Consider the following 19228-nt stretch of genomic DNA (forward strand, 5'->3'; position numbering starts at 1 on the left):
AGAAGTTATTTGAGCCTGACCTGTGGTGGTGCAGTGGGTAAAGCGTCGACCTGGAACCCTGAGGTCGCCGGTTTGAAACCCCGGGCTTGCCTGGTCAAGGCACATATGGGAGTTGATGCTTCCTGCTCCTCCTCTGTTCTCTCTCTCTCTCTCCTCTCTCTCTCTCTCTCTCTCTCTCCTCTCTCTCTAATAATAAAAATGAATAAATAAAATTAAAAAAAAAGAAAAGCTGTTTTTTAAAAAAAAGAAGTTATTTAAGTCAAATTTTTTTGTTAAAAGTTCTTGTGGAGATTAAGTTTAGAAGAAAAATATATTGCCAGTCCACATGCCCTAATTTGTGATTTGGATACATGGTCTTTGAAGATAAAGATTCACACTGTCCTGCCCTGGGTAGGGCTTTGGTCCCTGGCCGTGGACATCCCCTAGGGACAGGGTCATACCTTAGGGTGCTCGAAAACATCTGTTTGAGGGGCTCAGGTCGACTGGGCTGAGACTGTCCTGGCGGGACCTGAGCCCTTTCTCTCAGGATCGCCCTCGGGAGAGGCACCGGGACAACTGGGTTTCCCAGCAGCTGCAGGAGGAGAGGTAGCTCACGTTCATTTGGTATTCGCTGAGTAACTGGGGCGGCCTCGGAGGAGGGGTGAAGACAGGTCTGGCTCGTCTGCCCTGTTGTTTGTACTTGGAATTACCTCACACGTCCCAACCGGCTTCCCCACCCCATCGGGTGGGGGCTGGCCCTCAGCTCTCCGGCCCCCTTTTCTCCACATGCCCGGGAAGACAGGGGCCACCATGGATCTTCCCATCGATATCAGCTGAGTCGGGGAGCCTCTGGGAGACCATGGAAAGGCACAGCTGCCCGGTGAGTGTCCCTAGGACACCAGCCAGAAGCTCCTGGCACTGAGGAGGCCGGGACGGGCTGGGAGATAGGCAGGGCACTGCATCTGTGTGCCTCAGGTTCGGGGAAACTGAATGTGCCCTTTCTACTGTGAAGCTACTTGGAATCAAGATGGCTTGGCCTCCTTTTGTCATGGTTCCTGGGAGTCTTCTCCTAGGAAGGAGAGAGAAGCTGATAGGACTTGGGGCCTGGTCAGGAAGCACCCCAGGGTTGTATGTAAATACTGGGCTTCTGCTCTGTGGACTGTGAGCGCCCCAGCCAGGATGGGTACACTGTTAGAGCATCACCGTTGCTGGTTTGAGAATCGCGGAACCTTAGCATTTTAACTTCACAGGCTTCTAGGTTACCTTGGCTATCCCCTCACTAGACTCATAGACTTCCTAAAAATGTCACTATGTGCACTTAAGGTCAAGGAGATTTTTTCAACCTCCCTTGGTCACTTATATTTGGGCTTAATAATCTTCATGCTTGGAAAGTGCTTCCTTATGTCTACCCACAATTTCTTCTACTACAATTCAGGTTCCTTTCCTCTCTTCCCACTCTTGATGGTGGTAGAGAGCAGCTAAAGGTCCTCTGTGGAAAAGCCCATCGTATACACATGAAGGCTTCCAAAGATTTTGTTCAACTGTGCCTCAGCTTTCTTTTCTTGAGGGATGTTCCTCTTGGGCTCTAACTTATCCTTAGGACTTATATTCTACTGCTTTTCACCTTCCCCTGCTCTTTACTGAAGTGGTAGAATTTGGGACTCTGGGAAAAATGGGCAATGCTGGTTTTGAGAAAGACCGTCTAAGCTTATGTTCTGGCTTGTGGTCCATTCTGAACCCCAGATGTGTTTCTGCAACCTTTACCATGATCTCCCCCCATCATTCATCCACCCGTCTTGACATTTATTTTCTAGGCTTTCTCCCCTGACCTCTGCTCTGTGGTGGCCTCCTTAATCCATGTCTTCACCCCACCAAGGTCATTTGGCCCTAGGCTTAGGGGCTCATTGGAGCCTCTGGTGAGCAAAGAGGGTGATGTGCAGAGAGAAAGGAGTTTTGTGGCATGGAGAGACTGAACCACAGTCACAGCCATGCTCCTTGGTAATGTGCTGGGAGTTTTAATGTGATGATCCCTAAAAAAAAAAAAGAATGAGAAGGGCTGAGCTATCTGCAGGATGATAGGGCCAGTTCCTGGGGGAGGGGGATAAGGGGACCTCAGCCCAGGAAGCTCCTCTGTCCAGAGCCAGGGACTGATATGGAAGGACGCTGGAGGGGCACGGAATGAAAACCAGGCTTTTCATTTGTTGTTGTTAACAATGTATTCACAATTTTATTTGGTAAAGACATTTAAATTCTACATAGCAAATTTTCAACTTCACAGTGTTATCATCTATAGTCACTACATATATCAATACATTAGATTCATTCTATAGCTGGAATTTGCACCCTCTTAGTGCCCTCTCTTACAGCTCACTTTTTTTTCCTCTGTTTCTATGAGTTCAACTATTTTTTTTATTCCACATATAAATGATACATTGCAACATTTCTCTTTCTCTGTCTGGCTTATTTCACATAGCATAATGCCCTCAAATTTTATTCCTGCTGTTGCAAATGGCAGGATTTTTTTTTCTTTTTTAAGGTTGAATAATACTCCATTGTATATTTGTACCACATCTTTATCCATTTGTCCATCAGTAGACATTTAGGCTGTTTCCATACTTTGGCTATTGTGAATAATGCTACAGGAAAACATGGGAGCACCGATATCTCTTTGGAGCGTGACTTCATTCCCTTTGGATATATACTCAGAAGTGGGATGGCTGGATCCTATCATTATTGATGGAATAAGCATCACATGGTGCAGAAGGTGCCACGTTCACTCTGGGAGGTTATCCTAACTTACACTGAAATGAAAGAAGTGAACCTCTACTTCCTTATTTCAGAGTCTTCTTTTCCCCACCTTGTTTAAGGTAGAACTGCCAAGACAGTGAACCTGGGGTGGGTGCAGGGAGAGCCGCATGAGGCTTTTAATCATCGTGGCAGCAGGTTTTTTTAAGTGGGTTAAGTTGAATAGGAGCTGACTGGGAGAAACTGGTCCTCAAGGCCATACCTTCTCCCCGAGGCAGAGGAACGCACTGTGTATTTTGTTCTTTAGCTCTGTAAAGTTTTGTGGAAAATGGTCCAGTGGGCTGAAGCCTGATGAAACTCATGCATAAGCTGGTTGATTCTTTGGGGGGACCTTGGAGCAGGGGTGAAGAAGGTTCTCAGCTTCTCTGTATTCCAAAGATTTGCTGCAGAGTGTGGCGGATGGAACAATGACGGAGTTCCAGGTTAGCTATGGCTTTGGGCATCTGTGAAGTGGAATAAAAATAGTATCTACTTGAAGGTGTCTTAGAATAGTTTCACATGGGAGGCTCTTTTGAAATAGCACCTGCCGTAGGTGGAGAGAGAGATGGAGGTGGAGGTAATAGAGATTCGTGGGGAGTTAAGATTCACTGTTATCATCCTCACCTGTGGTCTAGTCCCGGCTCCTTTAAAAATTTGGACAAGTATCTCCTCCTTGCCATGCCTGTGTTTCCCCACCAGTCAAATCAGAGGGTTGGACAAACTGCCCCTGGAGGCCACTCTGTGGTACCATGACAGCCTCTGAAATTATATGGAAAGAGATTACAAGTGTACCTCACTAGATATGTGTATATGTTTTTGAAAAATAGTATTTTTTTATTTTTCAAAACAAGACACATTCTTTGTGCTTAAGAAGTACAATGTGTATTAAAGGAAGACTGAAATAGATCCACTGGTGAAAGCAGCACCCTTTGCAGAATGGATTTTCTTATGCTGGGTCTCCTTACAATGGAGTAAGTCCTCATCCAGCCCAAGACCACAGGTGCTGTGAACTGAAGAAGGGCTGGAGACCCCAGGAGTGGTTCAGATGGGGCACCCCACACAGAGAAGAATGGCCAGGTTCCCGAGATGACAGTCCAGCAGGCTCAGGTCACTCTGCCACCCCAAGACCTCACTGTGCAGGCACCTTTGGGACCCCTGGTTCCTGCCTTTTACTCAGGCAGGCATGCAGCTCTCACCCGAGACCTCTGTGTCATGTTGTCATTCGTGTGGGGCAGACTGCCACCAGGGTCATCCTGCCCCGCCAGCCCTTGTGTTGTTCATATGACTTGCAAATTTGAGTGTGAATGTGTGGGAGTTTGTGTACAGGGCTCAGTTCAGGGCACTGGGCAGGAAGGCTGACTGATGTAACAATAGCCACTTAACTTAAGTGTCTTGTTTTGACAAAATAGGTTCCTCTTGGTGCAGCAACAATGGAGGTGGACAGGTGTGCAAGGTGCTGGGGGGGGGGGGGTGCACGAGGGAAGCCAGCCCAGGAACCCTGGCTCCGGGGCTTTGTCAGCCAGGCGGAGGCCTTGGCAGTGCCAAGTGGAGGCTGGCTCGTCTGACAGGGAAGCGATACCAGAACTGTCCAGTGAGCCCCCGTTATGTACCAGCATTGGCAGAGAGGGTATAAGGGGAGAAACGGAGGCAGTAATTCCCGGATAATCAAATGTTATTTGCTTGGCAACAGTTACCACTCAATATTCTTTAAGCTATTTGATGAATAAATAATAAATGAATGAAAATGTACAAATGAATGAACAAACGAGGAGGAGTTTTGATCTTGGTCTATTGGAGCCCAAGGCTTTTTCATGAGTATTGGAGGCATGTATGGTAAACTAGAACTAACCTTAGGGCTTACCTAGGCCAGCGATTTTCAAGTTCTTTGTTACTACAGGCTCTTTTGTTGAAATGAAATTGTATGCGGAGCCCATTGTGTACAACTGAAAAGTGAATCTTCTCCGTTTGAAGGGGAGTGAAGGACTCAGAGCCCTGTATTGACTAATCTGGACTTCTCAGCATCTCCATGGAACTGCTCGGTAGAGCCCTGCTGGAAACAGCTGATGGTCTGACCCCCTCATCTGATAGTTTAGAGTGCTGAGAGAAATGTGACTATCCCCCAGGTCACACAAGTGGGTAGGAGCAGAAGCAAGACACCCTTGTGTCTTCATACTTGGAGCAAGAGAGGTCTCGTGGCTCTGGCTTCCCAGTCTGGAGCCCAGTTGGATCCCAGGTCTCTGCGGTTACCATTGCATGTACTGGTGGCTGGGCAGGAAGAGGGGCTGGGAGTCTGCCTGTGTTCGGAGGGGAGCCTGTATCTGTGGGGTTTCTTTGGGTTTAGAGAGGGAAGAGCAGGAGGGAGGAGAGAGCACTGTGTACCTGCAGGTACAGTGAAGCCTGGGGTTAGCAGTAAGAGTGGGAAAAAAGCCATGATCTACTCAAACCCAGACCTGTTCCATAGAGGCCAGTTCAGTCCTGGCCAGTCCACACTGAAATGGACTTCCCTGCATGGCCAAGGGCTTCCCAGGCTCCCAACAGGCAAGAGGGCTTGTTGGGTCTCATCAAAGGAAGCTCTTGAGCTTTCTTGGTGCCCCTTAGTGCTTCCGGTGGGGATTGGGGGCACCACTTTCTGCTGAGCCCAGAGTGCTGGGGTTTTAGCCTTGGGTCCTCCTGTGCCTACTCCTGTGAACATCCTCGATACCCAAAGCCCCTGGGAGAGAGAAGGGCCTGGGTCTGGTGAGGGGCGGGGTCCGCAGGGCCTGGCATGCTCACCCTGGCAGTGGGAGAAGACAACGATGTGCAGCAGCCCAAGGACAGGAGCCAGGAGATTGGGGTCTAGCCCTGACACTGCCCCCAGCTAGTAACATGACCTTAGACAGGTCACTTTGCCTTTCTGGACCTTGATTGCCTTATTACTAGAATAAAGATTTGGACAAGGAGTTTTCAGGATCTTATGAGCTCTGACAGCCAGTGCCCAGTCTGCTCTGGGGTGGGGCTTTATGAGGGAGGCCCAGGTCTGAGTGAGGAGGCCCAGGCAGCTTGGGCTGGACTTGAAGGGACCCTAATGGACCTGTCCTTGGGCCATGAAAAGATGTTGAATTGTTGCTGCTGCTGCAGCTGCAGGTGGGCAGTCTGTGGGTGTAGCACAAGAGAGCTTTTTATAGGGTATTTGCTTGTGGTTGGAGACTGGTCTCTATGCAAAGCCCAGCACTCAATCCATAGCAGGCTACACAACCATTGTAACGAAGCAATGCATGAGGCTGTGACATTACTCAGCATAACCTCTCCTCTGTGGCATCACTGGCTGGGCCTGCAGGAGACCCAGAGAGACCAAGAGGCTTGTTTCCTTACTCCCATCCCCCACCAGGCAAAGGCCCATGGGGAAACCATTAAAGAGCTCCGTTCACCTTGGTTTGGGGAACCCACCTCTGGAAGCTGTGGCACAGAAAGCAGTGAACTAGATAGAAGAGGTCTTGGGTTTTCATTTGCATTATGAGCTGAGTGACTTTGGATAAAGCACACAAGTATTTTGGGCCTTTACTTGCTTGTCTGTGAAATGGGAATAATAATCCTTATTGACTCCTATGCAGGAATGTTCTTGGGAAGAGCCCCAGTGCTGAGAACTGCTCTTTTCAACCTTTTTCCTGCCTTCCTGTGGAGCTCGCCTGCCTGCCTTCCAGCTATGCCACTTCCTGCCCCAGACCGTCTTGACAGGGCTGGATGAATTTTGAGTGGGGACCCCTGGGAGCTGCAGAGGCCCAGTGACAGCCTGGGGTGTAGGCCTGGTTCATAGCATGGTGAGGGCTCACGCCTGTCTTACCCAAGGGATAACCAGAGAGACAACCCTAGGGTGGATGGGGAGGATAAAGAGGGCCAAAAAAGAATGATTGGCAGTGCTAGGCCAGGGAAATGGCTCAGTGTCACCTACGCTCTGATTACCCTGTCCACCGGTCACCGGGCAGGCTGCAATTGCGTGAACATGGCTCAGGAGGTCTCTGCCTCTCTGGCGCCCCTGCCTTCCTGTTGTGCCCACCCCAGCACCGATGCCTTCTCTAGCCTGGCTCCCTTCCACTGCTCCCGCCTCCCCCAGCCTTCCCACCTATTTTCCCCTGGCCTCTGCATGCCTCTCAGCCCTCTGTCCTCAGGCTGGCTGCTGTGTGGCTGCTCGTCATGATGGGGTAACAAGACAGAGTCACGGGATCCTGTTCTGGTGGAGACAGCTTTTGACTGGGACTCAGAAGGTTGTGATAGAATCCTCACATAGTCACCAGAAAGCTTAGGGGTCTTAGGCATGCTCTTGAGGGCCTCTGAACCCCAGTTTCCTTATGTATAAACTGAGAGTTAATTCCTGTCCAGCTTGCTAGCTAGGAGCCTTGCAAGAATCAATGAAATCATGGGTGTGAAAGCTCTTGGTGAATTGTAAGCCCCGAAGAAACAAAGGAAGTACTATGAGCCAGACTCCACTGGCTCCTAGCAGGCCCTGTGAGAACCCAAGCCCTGACGCTTGCCTGAGATGTGAATTTGGGCATCTTCTTAACCACCTTGGACCTCAGTTTCAAAATCTGTATGACGAGGTTTAAAATTCCAACCACAAAGAGCTGTTATGAGGTTGAAATGGAATCAAGTAAAGTGCCTGATGGGCTGTTATCTTCACTGTGGTGTTCCACACTTACAGACCAGGTTCTTTCATGTTTATTCTGCATTATCTGGGGGGACGGAGGCAGGACTAGTTCCATTTCACCCTCAGAGTGTGAAGACACTCTGAAGTGTGAACTTAGAAGCAAATGGGCGCTTCTCCTGTGTGCCCTGGCCGGGAATCGAACCCGGGTCCTCCGCACGCTAGGCCGACGCTCTACTGCTGAGCCAACCGGCCAGGGCTGAAGTCATATTTAAACATATATTTTCCCATCTCTAACCCAGCATCTTTAACAAGCAAACAAACGAACATCTACCATCACAGCTAATGGTCACCGAGTCCTTACCTTACAAACGGCATTCATCACTGCAATGCCATGAAGCAGGGTGATTGGCTCACTGTGCAGGTAAAGAAACCGGGATGTAGAGAGTTTAAGTCACTTGCCCAGAGTCACCATCTGACTTAGCCAGTGCTTGATGACTATGACACTGCTGTCCCCATCCACCAGGCTCTGCCTTGTCTTGGCAGGTCACTGGACTAACTCTGTCCCACTGGCAAGTCCAGCAAGAACAAGATCCCTGTGGGAGCCCTGAGCCCTCACCTAGGCTCCCTGTGGTGCACTCAGCCCTGCCAGGGCCCTGGCCCAGGCTCTCCAGCCACTGCACAGGCGCCGGACGAGCACCTGCCAGGGCCTCTAGGGGAGAGGACTGCACAGGGAACTCAGATGCACAGAGGCTTGGGCCAGATTCCTGACTGTATGATCCTGAGAAATCTAAGCTCTTGAGTTGGGTTTGCTCTTCTGTAAAAATGTGCTTCTAGCCCTGGCCGGTTGGCTCAGCGGTAGAGCGTCCGCCTGGCGTGCAGGGGACCCGGGTTCGATTCCCGGCCAGGGCACATAGGGGAAGCGCCCATTTGCTTCTCCACACCCCCCTCCTTCCTCTCTGTCTCTCTCTTCCCCTCCCGCAGCCAAGGCTCCATTGGAGCAAAGATGGCCTGGGCGCTGGGGATGGCTCCTTGGCCTCTGCCCCAGGTGCTAGAGTGGCTCTGGTCACGGCAAAGCGACGCCCCGGAGGGGCAGAGCATCGCCCCCTGGTGGGCAGAGCGTCGCCCCTGGTGGGCGTGCTGGGTGGATCCCGGTCGGGCGCATGCGGGAGTCTGTCTGACTGTCTCTCCTCGTTTCCAGCTTCAGAAAACGAAAAAAAAAAAAAATGTGCTTCTAAAAATACCAACCTTTCAGGGATGGAGTGAGGGCCTCATGAGGCCAGAGATGTGGAAATGTATTGTAAACTCTAAAGTGCCACACTTGTGTAAGCTGTTTCCATTTCATTGTGTTGAATGATGAGCATTCCCTTCCTGAAGCTGAGGAAGAATTATAGTGAGAATGTAACAGGGACAAAGGCCTGGCAGGCCAGTTGATTGGCAGAATGCCAGGGTCCCTGGCGGATGCCAAGGTTTAGGTCACCACTGGTGGAAAGGCCAGGGCTCATCCCCTTGTCGAAGGATTTTACCCTGGCCATTGTCCAGCACCCTCTTTCCTCCCTGCAATGAGCTCACATCACTCTTAGCCCTTCCGTCAGAATGCTGGCTGTTAAATCTTAGCACAGCTGGTGCTGTGTGTGCCAATGCAAGGGGGAGGGGAACAGCCATTTCCCGCCTAGCTGCTGTGTAGCGGGCGCAGACAAGGGCTTTCCTGTTTATCTCATTGACTCCCCAGGATTATTAGTCCTAGTCCACATATTAAGTGGCTTTCCTAAGGTCACACTGCTAGGCCTTGGGTTGGGACCCAGGTCTGCCTGACTTCAGTGCTGTCAGTTGACAGAGTTGACAGACTATGCTCAACACACTCTCCCTGCCCCCCTGCCCCTGTCCAGTTCCCCCTGAGGCTTGCAGGGACTGGTCTGTTTTCATTTCCTGGATATTTAGACAACATGGGTGAGGGGGAAATCTGAGCTCTTGTTTTTTTTGGTTTGACAGAGGCAAGAGCTGCCTTTCAAGTCCCTGAATACACATAAGTGTGTCCCTGCTTAGCTGTCTGGAGCATCAGGACTTGTGTGTGCTTACCCAGGTCCATTCACTAACCCTGGTGACTCCTGGTCCTTGCCTCCGGCAAGCTGAGTGTGATCGGGACTGGAGATTCCCCCGTGAATTCATCTCACAGACCCCGCAAAAATGAAGAAGTGACCAAATCAATTACCTCTGACTCTCAGGAGAGGGAATTAAAACAAAAATCAAAACACCTGCCTAGTAAGGATAATGGTATTGGCTTGGGTCAAATGTTTCAATAGGAGCACTTCTTATTAACTGGTATGATTAGTGATAATGTCACATGCTTTAAAAAATTTTTAAATTATTTATTGATTTTAGTGAGAGCAGAAGGGAGAGAGAGACACACACATAGACAGAAACTTCAATCTATTTCTGTGTGTGCCCTGACAGGGGATCAAATCCTCAAGCTTTGCGCATCGGGATGATGCTCTAACCAAGAGAACTACTGCCAGAGCCTAATGCCACATGTTTTAAGCACAGTGGAAGGTGAGGGAGGGAAACAGAGTGGCTACAGGTCCAGGTCCTGTGTCTTCCATGCACCCCTACAGACTGTTCCCCCAGCTCAGGGTCCTTGAGCACAGGTGTGTGACCCACCCCCACGCCTGCTGCTCCCAGGAGACCCACCCTCTGAGCCGCCAGTCAGTGTTCAGCAGAAATTGTAGTAAGGGTCAGTCAGATGTGGCCCCAGGCCAGGTCAGTTCCCAGCCTTCCCTGCTGCTCTAGAGACTTCTAGAGGGGACTTAAGGGGCAGTGATGGTGTGAGGGAGGGTGGCAAGATCTCCCTCAAGAGGGAGGTGCAAAGATGCCTAACTGGTGACAGGGGCCGGGAGTCTGGCAGACCAGGGCCTGGCAGCCAGCAAAGGCTGCTGGAGCACTTGTCGTCAGCCCTGACTGTGCACTGCTCCCTCTTCCAGATTTAGACTACTCAGAAGCTCAGGGTCTCCAGGAGGCCACAGCACTGGCATGCACTGTTTGCCTACTATGACCAGCTGCTGCTTTATCTCATACATCCCTCTCCTAAGAGGCACCAAAACCTAGTGGTTAGAGCATGACCTCTAGATCCTGACCTTCTGGGCTCACATCGTGGCTCTGCTAGCTTAATTAAGTTGCTTAGTCTCTCTACCTCTGTTTCCACCTATGCAAAGTGGGGATAATGAGAAATGAGAATTCTGACCCATAGGGTTGTCCTGATGATAAAAGGAGTAAATATACATAAAGCACCTAGCATGTCAAGTTCTCTACAACTATATATTAAAGTACTAAATATAAATTAATAAAGCCTACAGCCAAGTGAGGTCAAGGATCTTGTCTACACCTTCTCCTTCTGCTGTGTGCTGCCTGTCCAGTGTCCTGACATACTGGTGCGGATGTGTGTGCCGTGTGTGTGAGTATGCACGTGTGAGTGTACATTTGGGCGTGTGTGAGTATGCATGCTTGTGTTAATTCTGGGGTTACTGAGAATGGCGGGGTACAAGGGAGGTCAGGGTTTTTCTTAAACATGTTTTCACACTTTTTGGTGACAGCTCACAGTGAGACCGATGTTTTATAAGCTAGCACACACATACACAAAAGAAAGGGCAAGATGAAAGGGAGAGGAAGTGAAGGGCATGGAAAGGCTGGCTGCTTCCCCGTAGGGGCCCACATCCCTCTGAGTGATCCTCAGAGTGCAGCACCTCTTCTTTGAGGTTCCCTAGACATCAAGCTCCAGGCAGATGGCCCACTGTCTTCTGCCCACCTGGTGACAGGTAGAGACTGTCGGGCAAGGAGGCGGAGGGGTTCTCCAGGCAGCCCCACAGTCACCAGGGAAGTGAGGGGCGTATGACCCAGGGCTGGGAGAGGCTGGGAACAATTGGAGGGCTGGGGGTAGGCTCAGGAAGGTAGGCGGAGGGCCAACCAGGCTTACCGTAGTAGAATGGGTCCACATCCCCCTTGGGACTGCCACCTGGAGAAGGAGCAGAGACCGGGTGAGGGCAGGGCACAGACACAGACGGTGGAGCTCCGACCTTATCCTGGCCCCCCAGGGTCCAGGTGGGCAGGGGCGGACAGGCAGAGAGAGACCCTAGAGAGAGCAGGCCCTTTGAACTTGATTCCATCCTTGAACACTCCTGTCTTCTCAAACGCTTCCCTGTCCAGCGGCTCTGCTCACCCCCAACTGCCCTCCGCAGAGCACTCCTGGGAGGGTCTGCAGGGGTGCAGCCTAATGGATGGCTTTACTCTGCTTTCAGAATGCTTCCCCGGTGAGGAGGTCCCCTGTCCGGGCAGCCCCAGCCTCAGCATCACCTTCCAGGTCATCCTCTGCCAGGTCATCCTCTGCCAGGTCAGCCTCCACAACCTCCTCTCCCACGAGAGTGTACCTTGTTAGAGCAACACCAGTGAGGGCCACGCCCGTCCGAGCATCTCCTGCCACGTCGGCTCCAGCCCCCAGGGCCACCGAAGACACCTCAGGTAAAAGAAGGCAGGCAGAGCAGGGAGCAGTCCCTGGGTGGGGAGGATGTCTTGTCACTGGCGCACCCAGCTCCTCCTCTCCCCCTTGGATAATAATGTGTGGGAAGGAGGGGGAATGGTCAGGGGTGGCACTAGAGGTTTGGGGTGGTCGGAGCAGTAGGGAATCATTACATACAAACCCAAGATGGTGGAATATTGGGTTCAATGGGGGAGGGGCTAAGAAACCTGATCAATAAAGCAGATGTCACTTCTGAAGCAGCATAGTCTGGCTCAGAGTATAGATCTCGAGGGCACAGGCTCCCAGAGAGGCCCCACAGGGCAGGACTCCCATCCCACAACCTCACCCTCCCCGGCTGCTGCCCTGCTCCTAGGTGTCAGCTTGCCCAAGTTCACCTGGCAAGAGGGCCAGAAGCGGCTGCCTCTCATCGGATGCGTCCTCCTCCTCATTGGCCTGGTGGTGTCGCTCATAATTCTCTGTGAGTTTAACGGGGGCAACAGGGGTGGTTCTGGTCATTGCCGGGGTGGAGTGGGGTCTGGGGTTGGGGCACACAGCAGGAAGACAGAAGGCCACCACTGCAAATGACCTTGGACTATGGTGCCCCCATGCCCCTGCGAAGTACCGGGCTATGAGTATAGGAAGTCAGAGAAACATGGGCTTGAGTCCCATCTGTGCTTCTTACTGTGCAGCTCCCCTGAGCAGATTAGTTTCTGCATCTTCAAATGAGATTAAATTCATTCATACACTCATTTGTTCATTCCCTTTTCATTCCTTCAACTTACTATGTGTCCAGTAGAGTCTCATAAAGACTTCACTGGGTTATGAACAATGATGAGATAATGGTATAATGCCTGGCACCCCCCCCCCCCACACACACACACACCTAAAAATCCTAAAAAAAGGAAACACTGATTTAAAAAAATCTCACAGGCATTTTCTGTCAATGAGAAAAATTGTCCAGGGATTCAGGCATCTACAATTCCCCCCCCCCCCATTGGAAAAGATACACGGAACATGTCCCCAGGCTCTCTGTCAGGGCACCCACGAGGAACCCAGGGCAGTGGGAGGCAGCAAAAAGGGAGCACACATCATTCCATCCTGTCCTTGGGAGACCACCATCTCTCGGGGACGTAGCCGGAGAGCTGTGGGTGGGGTTGTCAGGGAGAAGTGGCAGCTGTGTGGCCTGGGGAGGCAGGGCCCAGCTTATGAAGGTTGTGGGACCAGATGAGGACCCGGACAATGGGAGGCCATCTGGCCCAGGGCATCTGAGTGGGATGAGCAGCCGGGAAACGTGGGCAGGCGGTCTGGGCGGCAGGGGGAGAGGGAAGGCTCCTGCTGACCAGAGGAGTGTGCCTGTGGCTTCCTGTTTGTTGGGTGTGGCATGGCTGAGTTGTGGGGAGCTGCAAATGCCAGGCTGAGGGTAAGGATTCTGGGAAAGAGCCAGCGGTGGCAGTGTGGAGACAGCAGGTGGGGGACGACATAGAAACGGCTGGCAGCAGGACTGTGTGAAAACGAGGGTTGTGCTGGTTGAGAACGCAGCTTTAGTATCACACAGACCCGCCGAAGCTTCCAGTTCTGCTCCTTATCAGCTGCGTGGCCTTCGCAAGTTACCTAATTTCCCGTCACTTCCCCACTTGTCTGACAAGGTGGAGGTGTCATTTCACAACGCATGTAAAGGTCTGCTGCGTGGTATCCATGCAACCCTCCTCCGGGACTTGCTGCCCTGCTCTCCCTGCCTTTCCCATGCAACTCACCCCCAGGGGAAATTCCCACATTCTGCTGAGAGTGGGAGGAAGTCACCCGTGCGGGTGGGAGGGCAGCTGAGGCCAGCTTCCCAACTAGTTACAGCTCCCAGCATGGTTCAGGACATTTCCTGAAGTCCTCTCACCTTTAGACCTTCAGCACCTGGGAGGTGGTCACTGAGCAGTATACCAGGGGTCCAGACCAGAGGCTCAGCCCTGACCCCCTACCCAGAGCTCTCCCCAGTACACATCAAGATGACTGTGCAGGTCATGGGAGGGACAGACCAGGACACGGAGGACAGGGGTGCATCCAAGAGATTGGGAGGGATTGGTGTCTGAAGCTGGAAGGAATAGTCACACAAGGGTGACCTTCTCCTTGGGTGGCAAAGAATAGTGGGGCCTGGGGCAGAAGTGGGAGGAGGGGGGTCATGGCTACAAATCAGGTGTAGATGACAGGCAGAATGAAGAGTCAGAACTCAGGTTTCTTTGGCATCCAAAGGGCGGTGTCTCCAGGCAGGAGGATGGCAGTTCCTGGTTTGGAAAGAGATAGGTGTTAGAGACACAGGGCGTCATGAGGCTGATTTCCCAGATGGTTTGCAAAGCTTGCACATGAACATGAGCCATCTAGAGTTGCTTTTGGAGTGGGAAGACATTTAAAGCACAAAGACAAGTAATGGGGCAAGAACTGAGTATTGGAGACGTTTCTTGTGTAGGGGAGAGGAGGAGGCAGAGGAGGAAAATCTAGCAGCTTCTGAGGCTGCAAAGACCACCTGTGAGAAAACAGGACTGGGAGTAGTTGCAGGTGTGTGACTGTAGGTTTAGAAACTTCTCTGCTGTCATCACTCTGCAGAGCAGAGCTGAATAGAGATCAGAGAGTTCTGAGAAGGGGGCCCTAGGATTCGGGGAGGGGGGGAGCTGGTTTCTCTGGCCACCACTCTGGCCTGTGTGTAGGGCAGGGAGCTCCCAAAGTAGTACCCACCTCCGCATCCCCCCCTCTCTCTCTCTCTCTCTCTCTCTGCCCTTTTGTTTCTCTGGGCAGCTACTCAGGTCTGTCAGGTGCTGCCCTGCTTGCCCTGCTTTTGGGAGCTTTCTGGATGGAGCACTCCGGAGCATTCCTGAGCAACCTTTTTCTCCATACAGATGGGGGACGAGAGCCCCAGAGTCCGAGAGGGATTGCAGGTCGGTGTCTCGGAATCTCAGGGCCTTGGGCTGCTCAGTGTCCCCGTCTCCCTGGGGCTGACGGTGACCTGGCCGTCTGCTTCATTTCTTCCAGTCTACTTCTGGCGGGGCCACACAGGGATCAAGTACAAGGAGCCCAGAGAGAGCTGCCCCAAGCATGCCACGCGCTGTGATGGGGTGGTGGACTGCAAGCTGAGGAGCGACGAGCTGGGCTGTGGTGAGCAGGCTGGGCACGAGGGGGGTGTGCGCGCGCACACTCTGGTGACTGCAAACTCAAATGGGAGCCCAGAGACAGAGAATTGGAGGAGCTGGGTTCTAGGCACAGAGGCTTGTGCTTGAGACCTGGCTTCAAGTGCTGTGTGACTTGGGCAAATCACTCACCTTCTCTGGGTGTTAGTTGAGGTGCCCCTCCTCTGTGCCCCTCCTCTTTGCCCAGCATGTGACCTTGGACTTCCACTTCTACAGTTTTATGAAGGTCAGTTTGTAAACAGCTGGCCTGTATGAGTACAAAGATGTTACTGAGCTCTGGTTCCGGCTCTCACATGTGTTATTTATGTACAGCCCTGATGCAGCTGTCTGTGGCTGCGTGTCCCCTCCAGTCTACCTGTGCATTTACATGTGCCCTTGCCCACAACTGTGTCCCTCTGTGATTGAACCTGTCTAGTGAGTACTCAGTCAGATTATACACCTCTGTCATTCTCTCATTTGGACATGCCACCGCCCTCTAGGTGTGACAGCTCCTGGCAGTGCCTGCCCCTTCTCCCAGGAGTGGTCCCCTGGGTCCTGTCAGTTGGAGAACTCTCTGCTTTGTTCTAGTCCTTTGCCTTGGCTCTGCCCTTCCTGATCGTCTTGGACTTCTAAGCACTGGCTGAGGATCATCACCTTGGGGCCAAGCTCCTGGGCGTTTCCCAGACCCCAGTGAGGAGCCTCAGGACAAGAGCTTCTCAGAGCTTTACTCAGCTCATTCCCCCAAATCTTAGAGCTTCCTGGGTGCTGAGCACCTGCTCTGCCCTTTTCTTGCCCTGCAGTGAGATTTGAGTGGGACAAGTCTCTACTTAAAGTCTACTCTGGATCCTCCCATCAGTGGGTTCCCATCTGCAGTGACAGCTGGAACAACTCCTACTCAGTGAAGACCTGCCAGCAGCTGGGTTTTGAGAGGTAAAACTTTCCCCAAGGTCCTGGCTTCAGGGATGTCTTCAGCTCTTTGCACGGTATCTCAGGCTCATTACTGAAACTCACATTAAAAAGACTCTTGGGGACCAGGGTTGAAGTAACTAGCTCAGGACACCCTTGAGTTGTTCAATGGGACAGTGGCCCTGAGATCTTGTAAGTCTGGGGTAAGCTATTTTCTTGAGGCCACAGTAATTTTGTCGATCTTCAGTAGGATCACACTCCTGTACGGTTCTTTGCATCAAAGCACCCTCATGCCCCTTATCACATTTAATGGTCATGGGACCTCTTTGCAACGGGTATACATTTGGGCAGGTCTTATCTTCTCAATTCTGGGAACTAGAAGCTCAGGCTCTGCAACCCTTTAGTGGACTTGGAGCTGTAGCAATTGTGGAGACTTGAGCTAGAATTCATCAAATAGGAACAAAGTGGGCAGGTATGGCCAGGTTAAGTCATAAGAATCTTTGGCTCTAAAGATTTTAAACAGAGAAGCTGATGCTGGTAGGTGGAGGAAGAATAGGGCAAACATTGCCCTTCTGGCCTGAAGGAGTCCCAATTTGCAGGTCACATGGTCATCTCCATTCTCCCCCTTGGTCTGTCTGGGTTTTCAAGCCACATGGTTTTGGGGTTCATCAGTGTGTGTGAGGTTGTGGGGAGAACACTTTAGGATCTCACTGCGGGGTCTCTGTAGAAGAAACTCCTAGAAAATCAGGCTGGGGAGCGAGGGCTTAGAATCAGTCCTCTGACCCCACCCCAGTCTCAGAGTTCCCACCTGTGAAAGGGGGACCGGAGTCATCTAGCTGCAAGACTATGGACATTTTTCTATGAGTTACTTATGGGATCTTAGGCAAGTCTGAACCTCCCTCGGACTTCAGTAGATAGTGTCATTTATTCAAAGAACATTCATTGAGCTTTTAATATGTGGCACGCAGACACAAAGGAATAAGACATGATCCCTGGCCTTAGAGAACCTCTGGAATGATATGGGTGAGAGAGGCTGAAACCAAGGATTATGGCGCGATGTCATGTGCAATGATAGAGTACGTGTGGATCTCTATGGGCACACAATGGAGAGGGTGCCTGGCTGCCCTTGGAGGAGAGCAAAGAATGAAGGGGCTCCTAGGTAGAGGAACAGCACACACAAGGGTGAGTTCTAATGTAAGGATGTACCATGTTCCAGAGATGCACACAGGTGCTGCATGGATAGTGGTCCATGGAACATTCACATCATAATGATCTGGGGTTTTGTCAAAATGCATCTAAATTCAGAATCACTGGGAGGATGATGATGATAATGATTATTATTATTAAGTTGAGAGGTGGGGAAGCAGACAGACATGTGCCCCGACTGGGATGCACCTGGCAAACTCCCAACCAGGGAATGCTCTGCCCATCTGAGGCCACTGCTCTGTTGCTCTGCAACCGAGCTATTTTAGCACCTGAGGCAAGGCCATGAAGCCATCCTCAGCGCCTGGGGCCAACTTGCTCGAACCATTCAAGCTATGGCTGTGGGAGGGGAAGAAAGAGATAGAGACGAAGAGAGAAGGAGGAAGTGAGGGGTGGAGAAGCAGGTGGTTGCTTCTCCTGCCTGCCCTAACTGGAATCAAACCTGGGAGGAGTGGGGATTATGACTTAGAATTTGCTTAGCAAACACCCTGAGGTGATTCTTATGCACATTGTGGTCTGAGATTCAGCAAGTGAATAAAAGGTTCTCAAACTTTAGTGTGCAAACCTCATGTTAATGAGGGTCTTTAAGATGAAGAGTCTGGTTCAGCAGGTCCAGGGTGATGATGCTGCTGGTCCTTGGAGTTCAGTTTGGGTAGAAAAGGGCTAGATTAGTGTTTCTCAAACTTGAGTGTGCATCAGAATCACTTGTAGAGCCCATTAAAGCAGACTTCCTGATACAGTAGGTCTGGCGTAGGGCCCAAGAATTTGCATTTCTTTTTCTTTTCTTTTCTTTCTTTCTTTCTTTCTTTTTTTTTTTTTTTTTTTTTTTTTTTGAGAGAGAGGGGCCCGGAGAGAGAGACAGAAACATCCAGCTGCTCCTGTATGTGCCCTGACCAGGGAATCAAACCAGCAACCTCTGCATTCTGGGACAACATTCCAACCAAACAAGCTCTCCGGCCAGGGCTTAATATTGATTTTTTTTTTAGAGAGACAGAGAGAGAAAGGGAGAGGGGGAGGGTAAGGAAAACATTCATTTGTTGTTCTACTCAGTTATGCATTCATTAGTTGCTTTCTGTGTGTGCCCTGACTGGGGATCGAACCTGCAATCTTGTCATTTCAGGATGACACTTTTAACTGACCGACCGAGCTAACCAGCAAGGGCCAGGAACTACCATTTCTTTTTTTTTTTTTTTTTTTTTTTTTTTTTAATATAATTTTATTTTTTTAATGGGGTGACATCAATAAATCAGGATACATATATTCAAAGATAACAAGTCCAGGTTATCTTGTCGTTCAATTATGTTGCATACCCACCACCCAAAGTCAGATTGTCCTCTGTCACCTTCTATCTTGTTTTCTTTGTGCCCCCCCCCCCACCCCCTATCCCTCTCCCATTCCCCCCTCCCCCCCCGTAACCACCACACTCTTATAAATGTCTCTTAGTTTCACTATTATGTCCCACCTACGTATGGAATAATACAGTTCCTGTTTTTTTCTGATTTACTTATTTCGCTTCGTATCATGTTATCAAGATCCCACCATTTTGCTGTAAATGTTCCGATGTCATCATTTCTTATGGCTGAGTAGTATTCCATAGTGTATATGTGCCACATCTTCTTTATCCAGTCATCTATTGATGGGCTTTTTGGTTGTTTCCATGTCCTGGCCACTGTGAACAATGCTGCAATAAACATGGGGCTGCATGTGTCTTTACGTATCAATGTTTCTGAGTTTTTGGGATATATACCCAGTAGAGGGATTGCTGGGTCATAAGGTAGTTCTATTTTCAGTTTTTTGAGGAACCACCATACTTTCTTCCATAATGGTTGTACTACTTTACATTCCCACCAACAGTGTATGAGGGGAACTACCATTTCTAACTAATTCCCAGGCAATGCAAATGCGGCCAGTTCTTTTCAGTTCTTGGAGGGGACCACATTTTGAGAACTACCAGGCTAACACATAGGGCTAGTGGGGAGCAGGAAGGGCTGGGTGGGTGGGTCAGACCGCATGGGGCCTTGAAAGCCTCTGGCCCCTGTCAGCAGGGCTGGCTGGAACTGTGGTGCCAGCTGGGGAACTGGG

General features: G+C 50.8%; 1 protein-coding gene across 2 annotated transcripts in view; it reads left to right on the forward strand.

Annotated features, from left to right (window-relative positions):
* Positions 1-723: 723 nt before the first annotated feature.
* TMPRSS13 (transmembrane serine protease 13) overlaps positions 724-19228 on the forward strand; it is a 29857-nt gene continuing 11352 nt past the window's right edge. The window contains exons 1-6 of one of the 2 annotated variants that reach the window (XM_066372476.1): positions 724-859; positions 11671-11890; positions 12262-12366; positions 14771-14809; positions 14904-15026; positions 15838-15967. In XM_066372476.1, coding sequence (XP_066228573.1) covers positions 839-859; positions 11671-11890; positions 12262-12366; positions 14771-14809; positions 14904-15026; positions 15838-15967 — 638 coding nt within the window. In that variant the 5' untranslated portion in view covers positions 724-838. The remainder of the gene's footprint in view (positions 860-11670; positions 11891-12261; positions 12367-14770; positions 14810-14903; positions 15027-15837; positions 15968-19228) is intronic. The other variant, XM_066372479.1, reaches the window with a different exon arrangement.

This window comes from Saccopteryx leptura, chromosome 1 (assembly GCF_036850995.1).
Source record: "Saccopteryx leptura isolate mSacLep1 chromosome 1, mSacLep1_pri_phased_curated, whole genome shotgun sequence".
Taxonomy (NCBI): Eukaryota; Metazoa; Chordata; class Mammalia; order Chiroptera; family Emballonuridae; genus Saccopteryx; species Saccopteryx leptura.